A 24747-nucleotide genomic window follows, 5' to 3' on the forward strand; every position below is an offset into this window, starting at 1 on the left:
GATGGTCTATTGAGGCACATTTGAGCAAACTTTTTATTGTGGTTGTTGCTCTTTGGCAGGCGAATTGCAAGATATAACCACGCTGGCAGATGAATTGCAAGAGCAACAAAATATCCTATCCAAGTGTATTGAGCAACTAGAAATGAGTGAAATGGCTAGGGCAGCTCTTGTGTCTCACTTGAAGGAAGCATTACGAGAGCAGGTAAACTAAGCTAAAGGAAGAAGGATTTTTTGGGTTTGGCATAGCAAGTCCTCTTTTAGGAGATGCCTCTTATCAATTACAGGAACTTTTCCTTTTTTAGGCAATGTAATTGTTTTTCCTTAGCTGAAAACGTCAAATATCAAAATATAAATGGCAGGCAAACCTGTTCGTTTTTTACATAGCTTGTCATAACCAGCCTAGAGTTAGGACACGACAAACATTTTCAGTGGTGTTGTAACGTGGCAAATTGCCCGGCAAGCTGACATTAGTGTGACCTTGTGCAAAGGAAATATGACATGGTGAATATGCAATGAATTTCACTACTCAAGAATGGTCTTTTTCTTTGCAAATATAGTTAGCTGAAATACATGACCCAAATACAAGACTTTTGAGAGAAGAATTCCTTCTTGTTTGGGTTGATAAGGAAGGAAGGAGTTGCCTTGCAAGGATTTGACACTGATTTGAAGCTGTTTTTTATGTCCTCTTTTATTATTAATAAAGATGAAAATATTATCAAACTGTTTTTGCTCGTTTGGGAGAGACTAATATCAAATCGTATAGTCTTCACAAGCACTTGTAGCTTGAATGAAGAGAATGTGGAACTTTTTGATTGGCCTTCTCCTTTAGTGGTAGCCTTTGTCACGGCTGAGTCTGCCCTTCACTATACGAAGATGTAACCGGCCTTAGATCACTAAGGGCAGTGTATCTGTCTCTACCAACTCACAAAGATGAAAATACAGCCAACTTAAAGGATTGCCTTTGTCCACAAACCAAACTCAAAGCATAGAACTTCACTGCACAGCATCATGTAACCATTCAAGACAAGGGAGGCTAGAATGCCCCTACTCAGAAACATAGAGAGTGACACCTGTTGGCCCCAACACTTGGTGCCCCTTGTGGTATTTATTTAAACTGGTTAGCTCAAAGATACAAAGGGACTCCCTTCAAGAGCTCACCCGCAGGTGCAACCGAGTACAACGCCAACCCATGGCTGTGCTAGTGACCAACTCCCAGTGCTATTACCTTGGTTCCTTTCAGCAGACATGCATAATCACAAGTAGACCAGTCTGATAGCATGCCAAGCAATGCATTTCCCATTTCCAAGCCACTACCGAGCCCAAGGCCAACCACTGCATCCCCAGGAAGAGAGTATCACAACCAGTGCCCCAATCCTCTCCCGGGCCAACGGCAGGGCATCCAACCTGGCAGGAACGCAGTAGGAATGGCTGTAGCAAAGAGTGTAGAAAGAAGATGAGAATTCAGCCAACAGAAAGAGCCTGTTTCAGCCCGAAACAGCTCCAGAAGTAGGATGAGAAGCGGACAGCAAACTCTGGTAGGAGAGAGCTGCCTAGGAGAGTCTTCCAACACCAGAAAAGATCAGAGAGAAGTGTGTCCAGCAAGCTGTAGCAGATCAGCCAAGAATGTGTCCACCAGAACAGAGTTTACAGCCCACAAACAGCTCTGTTTTCAGTGCGCCTTGCACCAGGCAGGAGTAGGAAGAGGGGCGCCCATGAATATGGCTTCAGATGCAGAAAAGAAGAACTTCTGTCGCAAAGAAAGTCGAAAACAGCTTCAAAAGTGGCCCAGAATGAAGGCGTCTAGGTCCCAGAAGCATGCCAGCAACAGAGGGCACCAAGGGGAGAAGAACTGTCGTGAAGAAAGCATGAAATTCTGGTTCAGCAAGCAAAGGGAGAGCTGCAGAAATCCGCCATGAAGATAATGAGGCTGCTCTGGTAGGGGTGAAGTCATAAAATAGAAAGGAAAGCCAAGGAAGGGATCCAGGGGCTTCCAGAGGTGACACAAGGCAAGCAGATAGGCCACTAGCAGACACCTAGGCAAAAAGAGGCGTGGGATTTTTAATGCACCTAGGGGGTCAGATGGCACACCATGACCCTAGTGCAAAGGAACCAATGACCTTATTTTGAAGGATCTCTAGGGGGTTAGTTTTTAAAGGATGACCCCACTGAACCAAACCATTGACCTTAGAAAATGAAACCACTCTAATAGCTCCAGGAGTTGCACTAGCTGCACATAAAATCATAGGTACCTTTTGGGCATTAACTAAGGCCCCTAGCCTGGTACCCTAGGCCAAATTCAGTGACAGTTCACGTCCCTGTGACAAAGACCTTTGTATAAATATATGCTCAAGTATGTGTGCGAGTGTGTGGGTTTGTATGTGTGAGAGCATATGTTTATAGTGTGTGGATTTGTATGTGAGAGCATATGGTTATACTATGGTCTACACCCACTGTTGGGCGCTGATGAGTTTTGTTCTTGCCTTTAGTCAACAAGGCTTGGTCATCATCATACCCCTTTTTCCTTGTTTGTTCTTCCTACCCCATAAGCTCCTGAAATGGAGTGGAACTGTACTCCCCTTCATGGACTAATTCAAATACGTCTCTAGCAAAGAGTTCAAAGTCGTCGATGTAATCTGACTTTCAGATATGACCTCATCAATATTCAATTGTTGATGTCTAAGATCCTGGATCTTAGTCAAATGACTGACATTGAATCCTCCCTCAACATCTTGACATTATCAAGCTCTCTCTTCAAGAAAGAGACCTTGGCCTCATTCCTTGTCAGATACAAACTCTCCAAGGTATCCCAAGGATTTTCTCCATTTCTTCCACCTTTGGTCGCTCTTCTTGAATTGGTTTTGTGGGTGCTGGTCCTCGATATTTATTTAGAAGACTTTGTTGGAGTTGAGCATCTCGTGATGTACCAGGTGTAAGAGTAGGAGAAGGTTGAGGGGCTTGTGTAGACACCCCCTAGGCCGTAGACCCGACCTAGTTGGTTGGGTTCCTAGGGCAGTACACTCGGGCTAGGAGCAGCGGTACCGACCTGCTGGTCGGCCTCATTGTGGTAGCCTAGTCGGCTCACTATAGCAGACCGACTAGAGAGGGGTGGGGCTATATATAGCCCCCCCCTTCCATGATTGTATTAATCTCTTGTATGGGTTTTGCCCAGCAGTTGAGGGCTTTTCCTTGAGATCCCTTGTACTCTCTCTCTCTCTCTCTCTCTCTCTCTCTCTCTCTCTCTCTCTCTCTCCATCTTGCAGTTCATATCTTGTGGTGTGGATACTCTCTCTTTTAGCAACACGTGGAAGGATGCGTTGCCAATAGGCATTCTGGTTCTAGATGGAGAATTGCTTGCTTGTGTGTGGTAGTGGTACCTACGGGATGGTGCAGCTAGGGAGGAGTTTTGTTTGAGGCAGGCTTCCAAGCAGGACCATGAGCCATAAGGAGTTATTTCTGCTTATACAGGTGGCCATATGTGTACCAATTTGTATTTGTTTGGACTTTATGAGTTGGTAGACCTAGAGGTGGTTTCTTGTTGTTTTGCTACAGCCATTGTATGATAAGCTGCTAGAACTCCGGATGGGTCGTGATTGTCAGTGCGAGATCCCCAGGGACTATGCACTGAGTTCATTGCATGTGGGATTAAACTCCTAGCCCCGATCTTAGCAAAGCTATTTAATGAAGCTGTTTGTTTGGGGTTTCCACGCACGTGGACCATTAACACTATCTCACCCATTCACAAGGCAGGGGATCCCATGAGCCCAGAGAACTACAAGGCCATTATGATTGGACATGTCATGTCCAGGATTTATGCATCAATACTTGATTCCAAGGTCAACAGATTTGCGGAGTGTCGAGGACTTAGAGCAGCAAGACAGGCCGGATTTTGGCGTGATCATGGGACCATGGACCACATTCTCACTCTCAGATGTATTATCGAGGAGGCGAGGGCACGGAAGCAGACGGTTTACTTTTGCTTAGTGGATTTCCGCAAGGCGTTTGACACGGTTTCGAGAGCCCGCCTCATACAGCGTCTACAGGTTTTGGGTTACGACTAGGAGATCATTTGGGCTGTCATGACACTTTATGAGAGTTTCATGCAGAGTCCGGACAGGATCTCGGTGGATAGACGAGATCATGAGCACTATCGAGGTCAAACAAGGGTGTCCATTATCACCTACCTTGTTTGGCCTCTACATTGACGAGCTTAAGACAGTGATGCAGACACATGGTGGATAGGCTGCTCTCTTTCGAGCATGCTGATCTGGATATTGGTTTACGCAAATGACGTGGCTCTCTTGTCTTCCTCAGCAGAGGGGCTCCACAGACACCTTGACACACTATAGTTCTTTTGTGAGTCTCATGATTTGAAGGTCAACCTGGGTAAAACCAAGGTTATGATCTTCAATACATCTCGAGCTGTCATGTGCCAGGAGATTTGATGGGTCACTGGTTAAGGTAGTCTCGTCATACACTTATCTTGGGGTCATCTTTTTCGGACCCATCTTCATTATGAAGCCTGCGATGCAGGCGCACTTGAGCATAGGATATGCTTCATTGGCTAGACTAGAGAGGCAGTGCTTCCGCTCTCACTTTCAGGATCCACGGACCAAAGGGTTGCTTTTTGACTCCTTGGTCCGTCCAGCGGGGATGTATGGCAGTCCATGTTGGGAGCTAGACTTATCGGATACAGAGTGGGCCAGGGTGGAGCGGCTATAGGTTCTCATGTTATCACAGATGATTCGTGGTAATCCATCCGTTCCTCATCAGATCATTCGGGCAAAGTTTGGGTCACCCCCATTACAGCTAGATGCTGCATTTCAGGTCATCACGTATCTGAACCGAGTCAGGGAGTATGGGGATTACACCTCTGGGCGTAGCAGGCTACCATGGCTAGCACTGTCCTCTTCTATGGCACTTGCAGCAGGAGCATAGTTGCTAGGAGTTTCTGAAACAGGAGGTTTCAAACGGGTTTCATACGTTTGAAACGGGTTTCATTCAGAATGTGAAAATATGTGCATTTATACCTAGGGTATGCATCATGCCATATATAAAAATGTGCAAATAAAGATTGTAAGTGTCTCCATAGTGCAGACATGATACAAAAAACATACATATCAAGTATGAGCACCATACATACTGAATCCTGATCATACAAAAAGCTAGAGTCATCAATGATCATACATACTAGAGTACTCAATGATCATCATCACACATACATATTGAATGATCATACATACTGAATACTGATCATTAAAAAAACCAGAGTCATCAAAGATCTTCCCAAGACCTCCATGGACCATGAAGGTAAAAAGGTCAAACTACAAATGGAATCCAAAGATCTTGAATCCTCCCAGTACTGTCTATCAATAATTGGGGCTGTATGAAACGGGTTTCATACGTATGAAACATGTAAACGTTTCATACGACGTGGCACAGCTCAGGAGGATGGTTCGGAATTTCCTGTGGTCCGGAGGGGATGGTCTCAGAGATACCAGAGCTAGGGTAGCCTGGCAGACAGTCATTCTTCCGCAGGCTGAGGGTGGCTTGGGGGTCATTGATCCAGAGCTCCAGAGTGAGGCCCTGCTGGGCAAGTTAGTTATCCGCGGTTTGATCCGGGGGGGGCAAACGTGGAAGATGTTACTTCAGCAGGGGATCAGTTCTTGCACCGCGCACCGAGGAGGAGAGTGGCTACCGTCCCTCAGGTGGATCTTCATCTCTGCACCGCTTACCCGCCCCCGTTCCCCGCTCATTCGTAGCCTGCTCACGGTTTGGAGGCGACTTCGTCTCAGTCTCATCCAATTGCCTCCTAGCAGTCAGGAGGAGATCGACCGCCAGCCGCTCATCTGGAACGATCAGGTCAGAGATGCCTCGGGCCTTCAGCTGGGGGAGAGGTCGCATATCTCGTGGGACGGCTGGATGCGGGGGCCCGCCCGGTCCCTTCGAGTTTGGAGGGACACTTACAGACACTTGGAGACTGCTGCTCTAGCAGCCGCAGCCAGGGGTGTCCGTGGAGCTCAGGCGAGGCGTACAGAGATAGATGGAGTGATTCCTGTCGGATGGTTGGTTCCACCAGAGATTCAGACCCTCATGCCTGGTGATGCTCGTTGGCTTGGACAGTTCACCCCTCGTGGCATCCCACTGGTTGTTGCAGGCCGGCCGGACGACACCTCTGTCTTCTTCTTCGCCGTTTTGGGGGACGGCCGACTCAGGAGAGAGGGTGCGCTCATCGACCCCCTTCTCTCGTGGCAGAGGGTTCGTGTCGTAGGCCTGGTGGGGAAGGCTTGGCGGATTGATCCTAGAGTAGAGTAGGATCAGCTGCAGGTGTGGCGTCTCTGGCTTTGGGAGGGGCGGGCCCTTTCAGAGCTTGACTGGGACCCAGGAGAGTGGAGATGGCCAGAGGTTGTGGCAGACCAGGGGCCGACCGGTATGCTCAGGGTCTTTCCAGGCTATTTCTGCAGGCCTTCTGGAAGGCCTTGTGGGAGAGCTGGCGGCCGCGGAAGATTTCCTACTTCCTTTGGCTACTTGCCCACAAGGGACTTCCAGTGGGGAGCTGGTTGCGGCAGATTGGTCAGGAAGGACTCTGTCAGATTTGTCATGAGGACGAGGAGTAACCAAAGCACTGCCTATGGAGCTGCACTCGCGCCCAGGACGTGTGGAGGCGGGCCTTCGGGATCCTTACTCGTGCAGCACCGGAGTTAGGTTTGATCACTTGGGGCGCGTTCTGCTGGTGCAGCACCACACCTGGCTATCACTAGTTGTTCGAGGCAGGCCCGCAGGACCCTATGTTCCTCATCACACAGGGGACTTGGGGGCTGCTTGAGGGCATCCCGCAGCACTTGGCAGAGGTGGACACAGGATCTCAGGTTAGGCAGCCAGTCTGGGAGATTATTAGCAGCATCGTCGGATGGCACATTTGGACCTCGCGCTGCGCGCAGATCCTCGGAGGTACCTCTCTTTCGACTGCCCAGGTCATGGCCGACATCTGGAGTGAGATTATCCACACGCTCAGAGGCCAGTGGGACCAGATCCAGGGGGATTCCCGGGCTGGCCGGGAGAAGCGGAGATGTTTCCTCCGTGATTGGGATACGCAGGGCCTCTTCTTCAAGCATACATCTCAGGGCCTTCAGTGGCACTACTCACCGCCTCTCTGGCTGTTTATTCACACCCGCCTGATCCCTCCGTGAGAGAGAGCTTTTTGTTTCCTCTTAGGGCTGCGTCCGATTTGTGAACGCAGCCCCGTCAGCTGCAAAACTGACCCCATGTATTCTTGTTTTTTCGAAGTAATATAATCAGCACTGTTTTTTCGGCAAAAAAAAATAAACTTTCTTTCTTTCTTTCTTTCTCAGCTTAGAGAGGAGGTGACAACCATGAGGACAACACCAGGGGGCTCCCCAGTGGTTGCAGAGGCTCAGATAGCCACAATGCAGTCGGCCATCGGGGAGACATCTAGGTGGGTGGTGTGGCAAAGCGGGGGCCTGCAAAGGCAACCGTTTCGGCCACTATCGAGGGCCAATAAGGCCCTCAACACCCACACAAACATCATGCCCATGGATGATGCGATTGCCTTTGTGACCACTACTTTGGGGGTCAGGTGAGACTAGCAGCATTCTGATGTATATCAGCCCTACGGGACCATCTAGAGATATCTATGGATGAGGACCTGACATCAAGACCACATATGGCTTGAGGAGGGGGCTTTAAACATATGGTCTAGCAAGCCATATATGAAACTGCCACATGGACATAGTCCAAAGAGATATTCCACATACAAAGTGGGAAATTGAGAAGGAAGAGATGTAATGGCTTGAGGCAAGAGAAGGCCCATATTTCTGGATCCATTTTGGGGGATTGGGCTCTCTCTTGGGTGGCTAGCTAGCGGCCCATTGACAGGTTTCATTCCTTGACTTGTGTTGTTTTATCAACATGTCTGGCAGAAAATATATCTACAGCCTTATAGACACATTTATAGGCTTGTATGACATTTGCCTTTATGCCCACCATTTATAGACACATTGTCTCTAAAAGGCAGGCTGACCAGTGCAAGTTTGCTTGATCCTTTTAGCAAACATACGACTTAAGAATATAGTTTATACTTCAAGCTGCTGAAGGTAAATGGCAAGCTATAGCTTAAGGTAAATGGCAATTTTTCGGTGTTCAAAATCTCATCTACTTTGATTCTTGGGTATCGAGGCTCGCATGTACAGCCCCAAGATGCATGCTTCCTACAATACAAGGAGCTGGTTCATTTGTTGTGTTCACCCTGCAGAACTCGGATGAAGAGAACATAGTCACATGAAGGAATTGTGCCTGTCGTATCATCTAGAATACTACCTTGAAAGCTGTGCTTTCAGACCCCAACAACCATGAAAGACAGAAGTACCTTGGTGTCCCAAATTCCCATTTCTAAGGGGGAGTTGATAGCATTCATTTACAAGACTTCCAAAATTTTCCCTTATCATATAAGGGACATTGATTGAAATGCCAATGGATGATGTCGTGTCATGAAAGGATCGATATTAATGAATATTGTAACATAAGCATTGGTTTGTTAGTTCAATGAATTTATCTGTATTAGATGCATGTAGATGTAATATTAATTATTGAAAACTTCAGCAGAATACAAGAAATATAATAGAATAGATTAATAGATGCTCTATGGATAAGTTTTATGAAAGATCGTTCATTTATAATTATTATATCGATGTGCATGATAATAATAAATGATCTTTTGCACAGGAAAGCAAGCTTGAGTTGATCCGAACTCAACTTCAGGTTAGTGCATTTACTCTCTCTCTCTCTCCCCCCCTGCTTCCCCCCGCCACCCCCCTTTTTCCCTCCTTTGTCTGCCTGCCTTCTTTGTCTTTTTCTTTCTTTTTTGTCTGATAATTCTAAATTTGAATATTTGATGTATTCTAGGTTCACAAAGGTATATGTCTATTTAACTTTCACTCAAAGAGGGATGCAATCAACTAAAAAGTAGAATGGCTTAGAAAAAAGGTGCTACGATCTAGAATTCAAGAAGAGATTACTGTTTAGTTGTTATATTGGTCTCCTTGAAACTTGAAATGGATCTTGATAATTGAATGCATGGGTTGTATTGATGTGTGTGACAAACGTGCAGACTGCTCAATCTCAGGCAGAACATTCTGGCAGTCTCCGTCAGCGGCTTTTGGATAACAGTAATACAGGCATGGGTGAAATCATTCAGCATGGACCTAGAGAAAATGGACCCGATATGCTGAGGGATTCTGTTACAAATCAACAGAGTCTGTCTACAGGAGATAAGCTTCCCTGGCCACCAGTCTCTGTTGTAGAGAGCATGGCCCCGGTAATTGACGAATCAAAGAAGCCCAAAAGTGCATCAGCAATCGCGGCAGAAGTTGCAGCCAAGCTTACTGCCTCCACATCTTCTGCTCAGGTGCTGACGTCTGTGCTGTCATCGCTTGCTGCTGAAGAAGCAGCTAATATGAGGACTGCAAGTGCACCTTTAGATGCCCCTTTGAGCACCTTTTTTCCCGATAAAAGGCAAAGATTGAATGGGACTGATCAAATTCAGATGTCGGATGCTTACGTTCATCATCTTCCAGCACCCTCAGCATTACAGAGCTCTGCTTTGCAACATCAGCCTGTTTCTTTGCAGCCACATGCTTCTCCTTCGCAGCAGCAACCCTCTACCATGCAACACCAACTCCCTCCTCCTCCTCCACTTCCACCACAGCCACAGTACATGACGAATTCTGTGAATGTAAGCATGCAACGTTTTGGATTTGCAGGTGGACTTCCACCTCCTCCACCCCTGCCCATGCAGGGCCAGCTGGTAGTAGGCATGCCTCGAATGGTTATGCATCCTCAGAACACAAATCCTGGGCCTTACCAGACACTGCAGCCATCAGGAATGGGATTTTACAATCAGCCTCCATTGCCTGCTCTCCACCCTCCACGGCAATAAAATGGTTTGTCTCATTCCAAATCAACCTTTGGTGGCTGCAAAAATCTTGCGATGGGTGCAGCGTGTCCACCTTATGATATTGAGTTTCTGCAGGAAAAATGAAAATTGTTGTGCACACAATGACATCAGTATTTCAGGCGTGGGAAGTCAAAGAATGAGGGTCTAGGTAATTTGGAATCAGAAATGTAGATTTTGTGTTGAGGCAATGCTTGTTATGCCATGACATTGACATTCTTGTCTGAATAGTTGTGTAATCAAGTGTCCTGTCTGTGGCAACAGCTATTGTCTCAATTTCAAGGCACGAAGATATTTTCTGCAAATGGTTTGTCTAGCTACAGCATGCAATTTTGCAGATTTTGTAGTAAATGTGTTTTCTGGCCCTTTTCAGTGAGTGTAACGTTGTGGACAGCCGATTCGCTATACTGTCACGAATGTTTATAAACGTGTTTAAGATGGACATGTTTCAGAGCACGGACAATTAAGGCCAACACTGAATGGAAGAATGATGTATCTAAAATATTGATTAAGGATTCATGTTGAAAAAGGTTTTAAAAAACGAAAAGAATTTCTGCTATGCACTATTGAGGGTGGCAGATGCTTTGAAACAACCATAGTGTACGCCTTTTTTTAATTGTATTTTATTTTTATTTTATAAGGGCGGTACCCTTGGATACTCTAACCCACCGGTATTTGGTACACATCAAGAATATACATGCTTTTTAGGCTTTGTATTATTTGGAGACTAGAAGTTTGGATGAAAGTTCCAATTTGCTCTTTCTTTGCTAGTAATCTTGCTACTCATAATGGCTGCGATTTCAGGTTTGATTTCAACTCCATATCTGTTGCATTTGCTTTCATTTTGATAGTTGTGCTCTAATGTTTGGCTTGTTTCTTAATTAGGTGTGATGATATATTCATTCAATACAGTGCAGTTTTGCAGCTTCTGTGGACCAAAGGTAGGTCATCTATGGGGAGATTCCTCTCTTGCTGAAGGATTTACACTTTTTCAAATGATGAGGGAGGCCTACAAAGGAGAGGTGACATAATGTTTGGCTCGTTCGATACAGTTAACTTGGCTCCTTCTACAAATCAAATTAAACAATACAAGGCCTGCTTAATAGCAGTATGAGTTGCTGAAAACTGTGTTCTTCCCTCCATGCTGACCTCAAGTATTTTTAGATAGGGATCTCCATTGCCTATCCCTCAATGAGAGTTTTGTACATAAGATGGGAGCCGAAAGGGCTTTCTACATGGAGACCCAAGCTTGTTGTTGAGCACTCGCACTAGAAGAAGAGAGGTTGAGAAGGAAAGTCTTTTATGAAGTCCTTTGTGGAAGCCAAGAGGTCAAAAGCATAGCACATAGCAACTTAGATTACTATGAAGTCAAAAGCTTCAAAAAGATGGGACAGCAAGTAAAATATTATGGTGTAGTTAAAGTAAGTTTATAGCCATCTTTTCCGTTTTCAAAGTTTGGACTACAATGGAGCTGTTTGATTGCTAAGCACCTTTTTCAATCAAAGGGAGCTTCTTTATTAATTGTAAAGGGTGATCATGGCTGTGATACTAGTTGAAGGTGAAAAGGGAGCAAAGGTGAAAGTTGAACGTGTTCCTTAATTGTCATTGCCACAATGCTAACGGATGATGATGTGGCATATTCATTGACAATACCATCTGAGATATATTATATCTTTGCTTAATGTGCTACAATTTGTCCCAAGGATTTGGTAAGGTCATTGAGGCGATTCATGATACAACATTGGCTAAACATGCTAGGTGTTTCTACAAATGAAAACTTATAGTTAACTAATTCATCTTATTAACACAAGAGAATTAATGTAGACATGCCAATCATAAGATTGGCAAGATTGAGAATCCTTGCTTCTTAACTTTGAAGTTCTAGCATTAATAGCTTGGGTCCACAAAAAAGTTGTTACATTTGTAACTTTGCCTACCTTACATATGCAGTCGGGTGAAATTATGTTAAAATGTGAGTATCAAAAGACACCTTAAAGGAAGATTTGTAGCCAGGCTTGTTTGTAGTCATGCATCATAGAGTGAATTTATAGTGTAGTTATGGCCCCTTACATATGTTGTTGGGAATACACGTGAAACCTTGTTAAAACGTGAGTATTGAAAGAAGCATTAAAGTAGTTTTTAAAGCCACGCATGTTTGTACTCATACGTTTCATAGATTGGATTTATAGCTTAGTGATTTTCTTTGGATTATTCTATGCAAATAAATGATTTTAAATCAAGAAGCAACTTGGAAGATGTGCTTGGATTATTCAAAAGAAACGACTTCGTTGGGTTTTCTTGTCTTGTTAGCATATGCTAAGGTTAAGGCTCCCGCTTGTCTAGGGTCCCATGTTAATTTGTTTATGGTGGACTTGGGATTGTTGATGTTTAAAACATAAGCTGGTTTTATTGAGCATTAACCTAATTAGGGTCCCATGTTACTTTGTTTAAGGTGGATGGGGTATTGTTGATGTTTAAAACATTCTATGTTATGTGTATATACATGCATGTGTGTGTGTGTGTGTCTAGAGTGGTGAGCTGCTTCGAGCTTTGGTGCCTTTGTCCTCTTGCCTTCTTGTCTAAGGTTCTCAGCCCTGTACAGTCTCCAAACAAGCCCCCGACATCCCCGTGTGCCATCCCGTATAGCTTGGCACCGTCTTGTATGGCCCTGTACCACTCTCGTTTCATTCTTTGCAGTCCCGTACACAGCCTTTTCATCCTCTACGTCAGCCTCCGCATCCGTATTCTGTACGATTCTCGTACAGATTCCCTCGGTATAGTCCTCATACGATCTAGTACGGCTTGTGTTTTTGCTTCGTACGCTCTTGGTACAATCTCTGTACTTTCTCGTCTTCTATTCATACAGTTTCCCTTCGTTGACCGTCCATACAATTTCAGCCCCTCGTACAACTTTCGTACTATTTCTTCTTTTTCGCCTTTTGCTACTAGTACGGTTTTCGTACACGTGTCCTTCGCTCTGCCGTACAGGTTTTTTGTGCTTCCTCTTTTTCTTGCCTGTAGGCCCTTTCACTCTCTCAATTCTTATGGCAAACTATGCATATGAGAAAACCTTTCAGAAGGAAAGGCAGGTTCAAAACAAAAAACAAAAGCAGCTCATGGGTGAGGAAGACCGTATTCATGTCTCTGCAGAGGTTGAGCTTGTTTATGAAGTGATGCATGAGGGCTTTGAAGACACTCGAAAGAGTTGGAAAGATTTGGTTCCCACAATGGGCATCATGGTTGATGTAGATGACATTTGATCCTGTGAAGGATTATGCTAAGCAGGCTATTATCATCTTCTTTTTGGGCCGTATGCTTGCTACTATTGCAGATGTTGGTAACTGGTTGACTAGAGCCTTGGGTGGTTGCTATGTTAAAAAAGTACATTATGCAGCAAACGGCTTTTTTGAGATAATCATAACTGATGAAGAGCATAAACAGATTTTGTTGGAGCATTCTCCTCTCTTTTATGGACATCAGATGGTTCATGTGTTGCCTTGGTCCCCTATGAGGGATTATTAGGCTTTGATTTGACACCGTGGTCCTGTATGGGTAGAAGTGGTTGATTTTCTCCAATGCTTAGCCTCTCTTCTACTAAAAATTGCAGCTTCTATTGGTAAGGTGGTTTGTCCATCGAGACCAAATGGCAATTCCAACAGATTTTGTGTTTTGTGGGACATTGATAATCTGACCTCAGAATCATATTCCGTTAATAGTCAACAATGTTTCGATGGGCAGTGCCTTTTATAAGTTGAAATGGGATTTATTTGCAGGTGCATGCTTTGAATGTAAGAAATTTGGGCACCTTGCTTCCCAATGCCCTTCACGTGTTCCCAAAATGCCATTGGAGGTTGAATCTCTCTCGCTTCAGAATAAGAATTCTAATGTCTCTTTTGTGATGAAAAATAAGGGCATTCGATAGCTTACTGTTTAAAAGGAAAAAGGCAAAACGCAAGTTGCATCGAATGATAATACTCCTCTTTTTGTGCCTTTTACATCTCAAACTCAAGTGAGGGAAAAAAACTTTGACTCAAGCTTGGCAAACTCCTAGAAAGGTTATCTCGCCTAGGAGACCCTTGCCTTCCAAGACTTGGAATGGTGCATCTTCCAAGGGAAAAACTATTGAAGAGAATTCTGGAATTGGTATTACTTGGAATGCAGTGACTGCGAATCGTACTTTATTTCCAGAAGAGGAAGGTGTTGGCCTCTTGGCTTCTCCTCAAGTTGATTCTTCCTCTCAAGGGAGAGGCTTGGATATTGAGGTGAAAATGTAATCATAGACAGCTTTTTAGTTGTACATACTCGTCTAATATCTGTAAATATGCTTGATCATATCAAATGTGTTACTCTCAATGTACAGGGTATGTGTGATGGTAGAAAATGGAAATATGTGTGGATGTATCTCAACAAATTATAGCTAGATGTAGTCGCATTATAGGAGCACAACCAACACATGCATGTGGGTCAGACTGGACACTTTGTTGGTTATGACATTTTTTTTGCTAGGCAACACTCTTTCTCAAGGGTGGCTTTCTTGGTGAAGCATGATCTTCAACCGCTTGTGGCCCTCAATGATCATCAAGGTAGATGGATTGTCATACAATGCATCATTCAAGGAGAGATTTTTTCATTTGCCTCAGTCTATGCTCCGCAATTTTCGCGCGAAAGGGCTTTGATTTGGGATGCTATGCAAACTTATCCATGGAGACATTATGCTTTCATATGTGGTGACTTTAATAATGCTTCACAACAGGGAGATAATACCTCGGGTAACACTCATATGTTAGCCTCTGAAAAGCAAGCATGGTCTCAATTTCGCTTCAGCTTAGCTTGGTTGATCTGTGGAAGGAATTACAACCCATGTTGTCGGGCTACAACTTTTAGCATAATGCCCAATCTTCTTATTAGGCACGCTTGGGTAGAGGGTATTGAGTTGATGCGCAACATTATGATAATTTTATTTGTAAACTTTGGATTGATCATGCCTTCATACATTCGGATCATGCGCCTCTTTGGTTAAGGCTCTCCCTACATGCTTTTCCATATGACAGATTGCCTTGCAGAGAGTTACTACTGATAAATAATAGTTATTTGGAGCATGCTGATTTTAAAGCATTGGTTTGTGATGCCATTCAACCACTTTCTCATCAGACACATATAGATCTTGATTATGCATGGCAGGCTTTTGTTGCTAGAATGCAAGATGCTATTTAGGATTATGACAAATCTCATATGAGAGCAATACGGGAGATTGTTGCTCATGCCAAATACACTTGCCAAGATTTGACAGAGCTTGGTTATCTTAGGCCTTTGTCTTCGGAAGAACACATGTTGCTATGCCAGGCCAGATTTTGTCTCCAATCTAATGATAAAAGAAAGCTCATTAAATGGGAAACATGCTCTCGTCTTGATAAAGGTTGCTCCTCAAAACAAATTTTTAAAAGCGTGCATTACAAGTGATAGGCAGAAAATATTTGCCGGATACGGCGGATGCCTCATGGTGCCTGGTCTTCATCTCGCTCAGAACTTGCTGCTGCTTGTGTGCAACACTTCTCCTTTAATTTTGGGCATGTGGATCCTCCTCCTCATATTGTGTCTGCGTGGCAACTTCTTTTACAACATGTCCATCCTTCCTTTTTGCTACACAAGCTTTGGAATTGGAAAGCCCCTTCACAAAAAGTGAATTGTCTAATGCAGTTAAATCTTGTGGTAGATGGAAATCTCCAGGATGGGATGGTCTCACTATTCAATTTTTCTTGGCTTTTTGGGATCTTCTAAAATCTACTCTGTTGCACATGGTTAATTCAGGTTGGGAAAATCAGCAAATGCCAATGTCATGGACGAAAGGACTTGTGAAGCTCCGTCCTAAGAAGCAATTATGTGATTCACTCTCTAATTGGAGACCAATCACGCTTATGCCGGTCATTTACAAAATCATAGACAAAATGCTTGCAGACTGTATCACTGGGTTATTTGCATGAGGGGTTGCATCCTTCTCAATATGGGTTTATCCCTCGTAGGCATATCATAGACAATATTGCAAATGCTTATGTTGGGATGAAATATGTAAAATACACATAGCAGGATGTTCTACTCTTGCAGGTGGATATTGCAAAAGCTTTTGATACAGTTCAATGGGAATTTCTCGCAAACCATGCGAGCTTTGGGGTTTGCAATAAAAATGCAGCAAGTTAACTACTGGCTCTATGAGGACATCAAATTCTCTTTGGAGACATTTCTGAAGAATGGACTCTTTTGTTCAGTCCGTCAGGGATGTCCCCTTAGTGCTTTGATGTATGCCATTGCTACGCATCCTATCTTGTAATATATAGACCATCTGGTGGATACAGGAATCCTTCATGGCTTGGAAATGGCAGAAAATCGTAGCATGGTTGCTCAAGCCTACACTAACGATTTCTTTTTTACCCCAAAGAATACTCAGAATGATCTCTCCGCGTTGATTTAAGCTCTTTCACTCTATCGTTTGGCAGCTGGTCTTCATGTGAATTTTGAAAAGACTAAGATGCTTCCCTTGCACTCTAAAGGCTGGCATGGTCTCTTATGGCCAGGGTAAATAATTCCACTCACTTAGATTGTTCGTCATCTTGGTTACCCTTTGGGTTGGGGGATCACCCGTCATCAGCAAATTGATTGGGTGCTTGTCAAGCTCAGAAAAAAAGATTGAATATTGGAAACTAGCAACCTGGTCATTGCATGTTTGACTTCGAATAGTGCAGTCCATTCTAGTGGCCTATATTCAAATCTATTTGCCTCTGATCATGTTCACCAAAGTGGATCTTGCTTCTTTCATGTTTGCAATCATGGAACTCTTTTGGCAATCCAAGCATGGCCGAAAAAGTCTAAGACTGGTTTCAATACATCGACTATGTTCACTAAAAATGCATGAAGGTCTTAATATCATTAATATCCAGGTGCACATCCTTGCCCACAAAGGAAAAATGCTGCTGCAATTTATACAAAGGGGTTAGCCTTGGGCTGTTATGATTTGCTCTCTGTTACAACAAATTAATACTTTTGCCTTTGGTCATTGGCAACCCACTCAGTGGGACTTCTTACTTGGTTGCTTTGATGGTACATTGCATGGTTGCCCTTTGGTCTCCAGCTTGCTTCTTGATTGGAGGCATGTCCTTTCTCACTTGGAATGGCATCGCCGTGATTCTCTGATAGGAAATTCCTTGAGGGCAGAAAGCATTCACTGATCAAAAGCTTTTCAGCCTCCGGTGGCTTTACAAGAACCTAGACGTTCCTATTTTATTACTTTCAGGGGAATTACTTTTGTTGGAGATGTCATTCATGATAATGGAACTATTTTACCTTTTCTCTTGCAGCCACACGGTATGGCTTGGGATCTCATTGTCGTCCTCTATGGCAAAAATTACTTGTATGCTTTCACCTTTTGTCCCAATTCCTCCTTTGGAACTTCAAGATAGGCTAGAGGATTGGATTTTGACTTCTCGCGAGTGCTCCTTTCGTCCTTTGAGGCTATCTCAGATTACTGTTCCTGCATAATATAAAATCCTTTTGCCTCAGCCTTGGGTTTCAAATAAGGTTAATTCTATTTGGCAAATGCATTGGCCAGCTAAATGGTGGAGAAAGAGGCTAAGGCAACTTTGAGCATATAAAGTTCCTCTTTGGCAACAAGTCATTTTTTGGAGAGTTCTTTTGGGGGTTCTTCCATGTGGCCAATTATCGGCACGTAGACACATTACTCCTGCTGGGATGTTGCAGATGTTTGGCTTCTCAGGAGATTGTGCTTCATTTGTTCCAGTTTTGCTTGTCCTCTGAGTTCCTGGATTTTCTTCGATAATGGTTGAGGACGAGATTACTGACTCTTGCTTTTGGGAAATTCTTCTGGCTCTTTGGTTTTCATCTGCACACTCAGGAGTTTGATCTTTTCTTTGTTTGCTTTCTTTAAGCGTTCTCTGTAGCAATCTTTTTTGGGCCCTGCAAGAGGTCAAGGTAACACATTTTTTGGTGATTCAACATTTTCTTTGTTTGCTTTCTTTAAGCGTTCTCTGTAGCAATCTATTTTTGATTACTTGCAGACTCACTACATCGATCATGATGTATATTTAGCATATACAAAGATTTTCAACTAAAGCTCCTCGCTTTGAGGTGGCTTTTCTTGTAATATAAGCAATCATGGCTTTCAGTTAAAAATATGTGTGTGTGTGTGTGGCGGCAGTCCTTATATGATGCCTTGCATGAGGAGGATTTGGATGTCTCTTGCATTGATCTTCTCTTTTACTATTTCTGATGGATAGGGCATTGGCTCTTTTCTGAAGCACTGCCCTAGGTATTGTAAAATGGTTGTTTCATAATATAATGTTCTTAGTTTCACAAAAAAAATGTGTGTGTGTGTGTGTGTGTGTGAGAGAGAGAGAGAGAGAGAGAGAGAGAGAGAGAGAGAGAAAGAGAGAGAGATGTTGAGAGTTCATGCTCAACATCATGTGATCACGTGTGCATAACACCATCATGTGATCATATGTGCATAGCACTAACCTTATAAAGTGCTATAAAGGAAAGGATTAGATCCCCTAACCCTAACCCTAAATGGGTTTGTATATATTCTATTTACAACTCCAATTATGGTACATGGAAATACCGAATGGAGACCATTCTTGTACTTCAGGACAAATGGGAGTATGTCGATGGGTCTACACCTAGAGCATTGGACGATCCAGCCACAAGTAGCTCTACTCCATCTGTTGTCACAACAACAACAACGGGGTCTACAATGGGATCTACAGCTACACAAACAGTTTCCGCACCAATAGCAGATCGTGCCATTGCCCGAGCTCAGGCAGAATGGGATAAGAAAGACAAGTATGCTTATCATCTGATCAAGCAGAATGTGCAAGATGTCATGCTAGGACAGCTCAACATAGTCAAGACATCGAAAGAAGCACGGGACATGTTTGCAGCTCTCTACGAGTCCAAGAACACATCCAGGATTCTCACCCTGAGAAACCAAATCAACCAGCGTTTTCACAACAGCATTGAAACCAGTCATGCTTATGTACTCCACATAAAAGACTACAACAATCAACTTGCAGCAGCAGGAGAGACTTTGAACCCCATAGAAATGGTTCAAGTCATTCTGAATGGACTAGGAGAAGTATACGAGAATCTAGTCCAGAGTATTGCCATCCAATGGCAAATTCCGACACTGGAAGAACTTCAGTCATTCCTACTTGGTGAAGAACTCAGGACTCAAGCTATTCAAGCACGAAAAGGTCACTCTAATGATCAGGCATTCACAACTTCAGATAAAAGCAGAGCCAGCAGGGCCAAAGCCAGCAGAGGTAGATCATACCAGAAAAGTGGTCATCATCAGCAACAACATCATCAACAAAATCATAATCAGCATCAGCATCATCCTCAGCAACATAAGAATTAGCAAAGAGGAAATCATTCCAATCGACGAAGATTTCAAGGACGAGGGAATGCATCCACCAACGTGTCAAACATCCAGTGCAACTACTGTCACAAGTTTGCACACTATGAAAGAGATTGCCGCAAGAAGCAGTACGACCAAGGCGGTCAATCCAACAGTAATCGAGGGAATTTTTGAGGCAGAGGAAATCATCATGGTGGACATCTAGTCATAGTCATTTTGCAAATGAACATGGAAATATGTTTCTTGCAAGCGAGGAAATGCATCAGACTGATACAGTGTACCCAGACACTGATTTCAATCCCAAAGAGGATTTCAGCTACTATCAAGTCGACCAAGTGGAACAAGATCCTTGGTATATCGACGGCGGTGCATCATCTCACATGACAAATCATCAGGAATGGTTCACAGAAATGAAGCCATTAGAAGGACAGAAGAATGTCATCTACACAGCAGACAATACACTGAATCCAGTTCAAGGGACAGGTGTTATCCCTATGAACAATTTCAATGGTATGAAAGGATTGGTGAAAGATGTACTCTATGTTCCGAAGCTTAGCAAGAACCTTTTGTCAGTAGGTCAAATGACGGAACACAATTATAGAGTCATCTTTGACGGTGATGAATGCACTATCAGAGACAAATCCAAAAGATGTTAGCTAGTAGTAGCAAAAGGTATCAAGGAAGGACACTTATACAGAATGCTAGCTACAGTACCAGATAAGCATGCCATGTCAGCTCAACTACAACAGATGCCACTATCTGCAAAATGGCACAAGAGATATGGCCATGTCAACTTCAAGTACTTGTTAGATCTCAAGAATCAGCATATGGCAATTGGGATTCCAAAGCTACAGTTTCTTGGAAAAGTTTCCGAGAAGCATGTTGCTTCGGTAAACAAAAGCGAACCAACTTTGGTAGAAGTACCTCTCGTGCACAAGGTATTCTTGATTTGATACATACAGATGTATGGGGTTATGCCAAGACCCGCAGCATCAGTGGTTCACTTTACTACTTGACTTTCATCGATGACTACATCAGATATTGTTGGGTCTACTTTCTGAAAGAGAAATCTGAAGTGTTTTCCAGATTTCAAGAATTCAAAGCCATGGTAGAAAACCAGACAAGTAGAAAGATCAAGGTCAAGAGATGAGATAGAGGAGGTGAATAAATGTCTTTAGCATTCATGAATTTTTGCAGAAGTCACGGCATACGAAGACAATTCACATGCGCAGATACAGGGTATGACTTCCTACTGAATTGATACAGGGTATGACTCCTTATGAAGCATTCACTGGACACAAGCCACACATTGGGCATCTCGGCATATTTGGTTGCATAGCATATGCCCACATACATGATGATCATTGTTCGCAGGAAATTTGATGCGAAGTCACGCAAATGCATCATGGTTGGCTACAGTGAAGAAAGCAAAGCATACAAGTTGTATGATCCCATCAACCGCAAGGTCATTATCTCCAGAGATGTAATCTTTGAAATGGAAAACCTCACCTACACAGGAGATAGAAGCATCGACTTCACAGTCATCTATAGAACATGTTGATGAAGAAGAGTAAGAATTGCCAGCAACCACCCAAGCAAAGCCACAAGATCTCAGATGGTCAGTAGGGAAAGCAGACCACCATCCAGATTGACATATGCTCAGAAAGACAAAGCAATTCAGGTGGAAACCACCAACTATGCTCTTATGACTACCATCCTGGCTACAGAAGAGCCAACGTACTTCGAAGACGCAGTAGACAAGCCAAAATGGCAAACTGCTATGAATGAAGAAATGGATGCTTTGTATAAGAATAATACTTGAAAATTATGCGACCTTCCACCAAGAAAGGAGGCCATAGCAAACAAATGGGTATACAAAGTGAAGTACAATCCAGATGGCAGTATTCAGAGATACAAAGCCAAACTAGTTGCAAAAGGATTCGCACAGCAATATGGTCAAGATTATGATGAGACTTATGCTCCAGTAGCAAAGATGGATTCCATAAGGTTCTTGATATCACTAGCGACACTTAGCAGATGGAATGTGTATCGGCTCAATGTCAAGAATGCATTTCTCAATGGTTATCTAGATGAGGAAGTCTACATGCAACAACCAGTAGGTTATGTTGAACCAAGAAAAGAGAATACGGTTTGCCATCTCAAGAAAAGTCTCTATGGCTTAAAGCAAGCACCCAGTAGTTGGTACAGTAGAATTGATAAGTATTTTGCTAATTTGGGATACATGAAATCCAATGCAGATCATACTCTCTACTACAAAGTTCAAGGGGAAGACATTATTATTACACTTTTGTATGTAGATGATCTGATTGTGACAGGAAGAAAGGATAGCTTCATTAGAAAACTAAAACAAGACTTATCTGTAGAGTTTGACATGAAAGATCTTGAACTTATGCACTATTGTCTTGGAACTAAGTTCTGGAGAGATTCAGATAGCACATTCATGAGTCAACTCAAGTATGTTGACAGTCTCCTGAAGAAGTTTCATATGGCAGATTGCAGCCACTCCCATGGAACAGAGTTTGAAACTTACTAAAGATTCAGAAAAGCCTACAGTCAATGACAGGTACTACATGCAGCTCATTGGATCTCTTATATATTTGACTATCACTCGACTAGATATTTGTTATGTAGTAAGCTCACTAGCACAGTTTATGGCAAATCCAAAACAATCTCACTGGAATGCAGCCAAAAGATTCTTGAGATACATCAGAGGTACAAGACAGTTTGGGATAGAATACAGAGGAAGTCATCCACGGTTGCATGGATACTATGATAGTGACTATGCCGGAGATCATGAGAGCAGGAGATCGACATAGGGATGTGCATTTTTCCTTGGTCAAGGTGCTATATCACGGTTCTCAAACAAACAACCAACTGTTTCTTTGTCTTCAACTGAAGTAGAATATAGAGCACTCACTAGAGGTGCATGTGAGGCTATATGGCTTAGAAGACTATTGTCAGAAACAAATTGCTTTGATGAGTCAGAGGCAACAACAATATACTGTGATAATCAATCGGCTCAAGCATTCGCCAGGAATCCAGTATATCACTCCAGGACAAAGCACATTGATGTCAGAGAGCACTTCATTAGAGAAAGAGTGTTACTTGGTGACATCACACTGTAGCATTGTGATAGCAAAGAGAATGCTGCAGACATCTTTACCAAACCACTCGGTAAAGAGCTATTCGAGAAACACCGACTAGCTCTTGGTTTGACAGAGAGGAAGAACATTCCCATTAAAGGGGTGTGATGGAATGTAATGATTTGTCCTTCTTCGATTCCCCAAAATCATCATCTTGAGGGAAGGCCTACTCATGATGTTGATCTTGAGCGAAGGTGTTGAGAGTTCACGCTCAACATCATGTGATCACATGTGCATAGCACCATCATGTGATCATATGTGCATAGCACTAACCTTATAGAGTGCTATAAGGGAAAGGGTTAGATCCCCTAACCCTAGCCCTAAATGGGTTAGATCCCCTAACCCTAACCCTAGCCCTAAATGGGTTTGTATATATTCTATTTTTTCAAGTAAATTTAGTGTACAGTTTGTCATTTGTGGTGTGCTCTCTCGCTGTGCCCTCTCTCCTCATCTCCACTCTTCTCCTCTCCCCTCTTCATATTTTGGAGAGAGAGAGAGAGAGAGAGAGAGAGAGAGAGAGAGAGAGAGAGGTCGAAATGGTTATGAATTTATCAACAAAAAATGTGGGAAACAGTAAGTTTGTCATTTGACTCAAAAACTATACTAGATGAAGCAATGTGCCTGCATGGTTTTTTTGGTTTGCATGTGCATGAACTTGATACTTTTAAAATCAAGCCCCTACTTTGTCCCCCACTTTATCTATAAAATAGAGATCTTATTTGATAAATAAGACATTGGATTTTTAAAAATAAAGACTAAAATTTTTAGTATAATAAGTATTAAAACGATATATTTTTATTATTTTGATTTATTAAATTAGCATAATATATTGTTTTTAATACTTTTATATTATGTGTTTATACATTTTTTATTTTATGCGCACAAATAATAATTTATATGTAATTTATTATAATCATATTTATTAATTTATTTAACCAAATTTAGCTTTATAATTATTTAACAGATGTTGAAAAAGGATGTATTTGGGGTTACTAAATATCTTTACCAATAGAAAGTTGCTTGATATATCTTTTGCAAAATAGATATTTTGAGGCTTTGGTGGATAAAAAGAAACCAATTGTGTCAAATGTGTTGCTCTAGAAAAAATCTATTGACAATCCTATCATGTTTAATGGGGCTACAGATTGAGAGAGAGAGAGAGAGAGAGAGAGAGAGAGAGGGAGGTTGAAACGGTTGTGAATTTATCAACAAAAAATGTGGGAAATAGTAAGTTTGTAATTTGACTCAAAATTTATAACAGACGAAGCAATGTGCCTGCATGGTTTTTTTGGTTTGCAAGTGCATGAACTTGATACTTCTAAAATCAAGCCCCTACTTTGTCACCTACTTTATCTATAAAATAGAGATCTTATTTGATTTATTTTGTTGAATGAGACATTGGATTTTTAAAAATAGAGTATAATTTTTAGTATAATAAGTATTAAAATGACATATTTTTATTATTTTGATTTATTAAATTAGCATAATATATTATTTTTAATACTTTTATATTATGTGTTTATACATTTTTTATTTTATGCGCACAAATAAGCACTTATATGTAATTTATTATAATCAAAATTATTTATTTATGTAACCAAATTTAGCTTTTATATTATTTAACAGATGCTGAAAAGGATATATTTGGGGATACTAAATATCTTTACCAATAGAAAGCTGCTCGATATATCTTTTGCAAAATAGATATTTTGAGGCTTTGTGGATAAAAAGAAACCAATTGTGTCAAATGTGGTTCTCTAGAGAAAATCTATTGACAATCCTATCATGTTTAATGGGGCTACAGATTTTGTGCTACAATTCATCAAATTCCTTGGAAAATAAATTTCACCTTCCAAGCAAGGAATTCTTATAGGGGGCAATTTTGAGAAAGATTTCAAGGAGGCAACAAGAAAGTTCTAAGTATAATGTAGATTGAGCCTATTCATGGCTAACACTTTGCTTATGCTTGTAATCTTTCTAGAGAAGCACTTAGGATTGGAAAGATTGGTATGAAGGCATTCAAGACGATACCTCAATTCCATCACTTTCTTGCAAAGATATGTATATTTAATCATCCAATAAAAATTCAAGATGTGTTTTGAAAGATTAAATCATGATATTGTTACCATGCATAAGATCATATCTATCTGAGAGACTCTACAAAAGAAAAAGGTCATGTGCAAGACATATGGTCT

General features: G+C 42.3%; 1 protein-coding gene across 4 annotated transcripts in view; it reads left to right on the forward strand.

The window, feature by feature from the left end:
• The window catches only part of LOC147898623 (uncharacterized), a 60434-nt gene extending 48899 nt beyond the window's left edge, over nt 1-11535 (forward strand). For 2 of the 4 annotated variants that reach the window (XM_087378956.1, XM_087378959.1), the window contains 3 exons: nt 60-202; nt 8740-8775; nt 9125-10191. In XM_087378956.1, the coding sequence (XP_087235082.1) occupies nt 60-202; nt 8740-8775; nt 9125-9952 (1007 nt within the window). In that variant the 3' untranslated portion in view covers nt 9953-10191. Of the gene's footprint in view, nt 1-59; nt 203-8739; nt 8776-9124; nt 10192-10884 lie in introns of those variants that run through there. The other 2 variants (XM_087378958.1, XM_087378957.1) reach the window with 2 other exon arrangements.
• Nucleotides 11536-24747: the final 13212 nt, after the last annotated feature.

The sequence above is a fragment of the Dipteris shenzhenensis genome, chromosome 9 (assembly GCF_047967505.1).
Source record: "Dipteris shenzhenensis isolate YYH24624 ecotype China chromosome 9, Dip_SZ_1.0, whole genome shotgun sequence".
Taxonomy (NCBI): Eukaryota; Viridiplantae; Streptophyta; class Polypodiopsida; order Gleicheniales; family Dipteridaceae; genus Dipteris; species Dipteris shenzhenensis.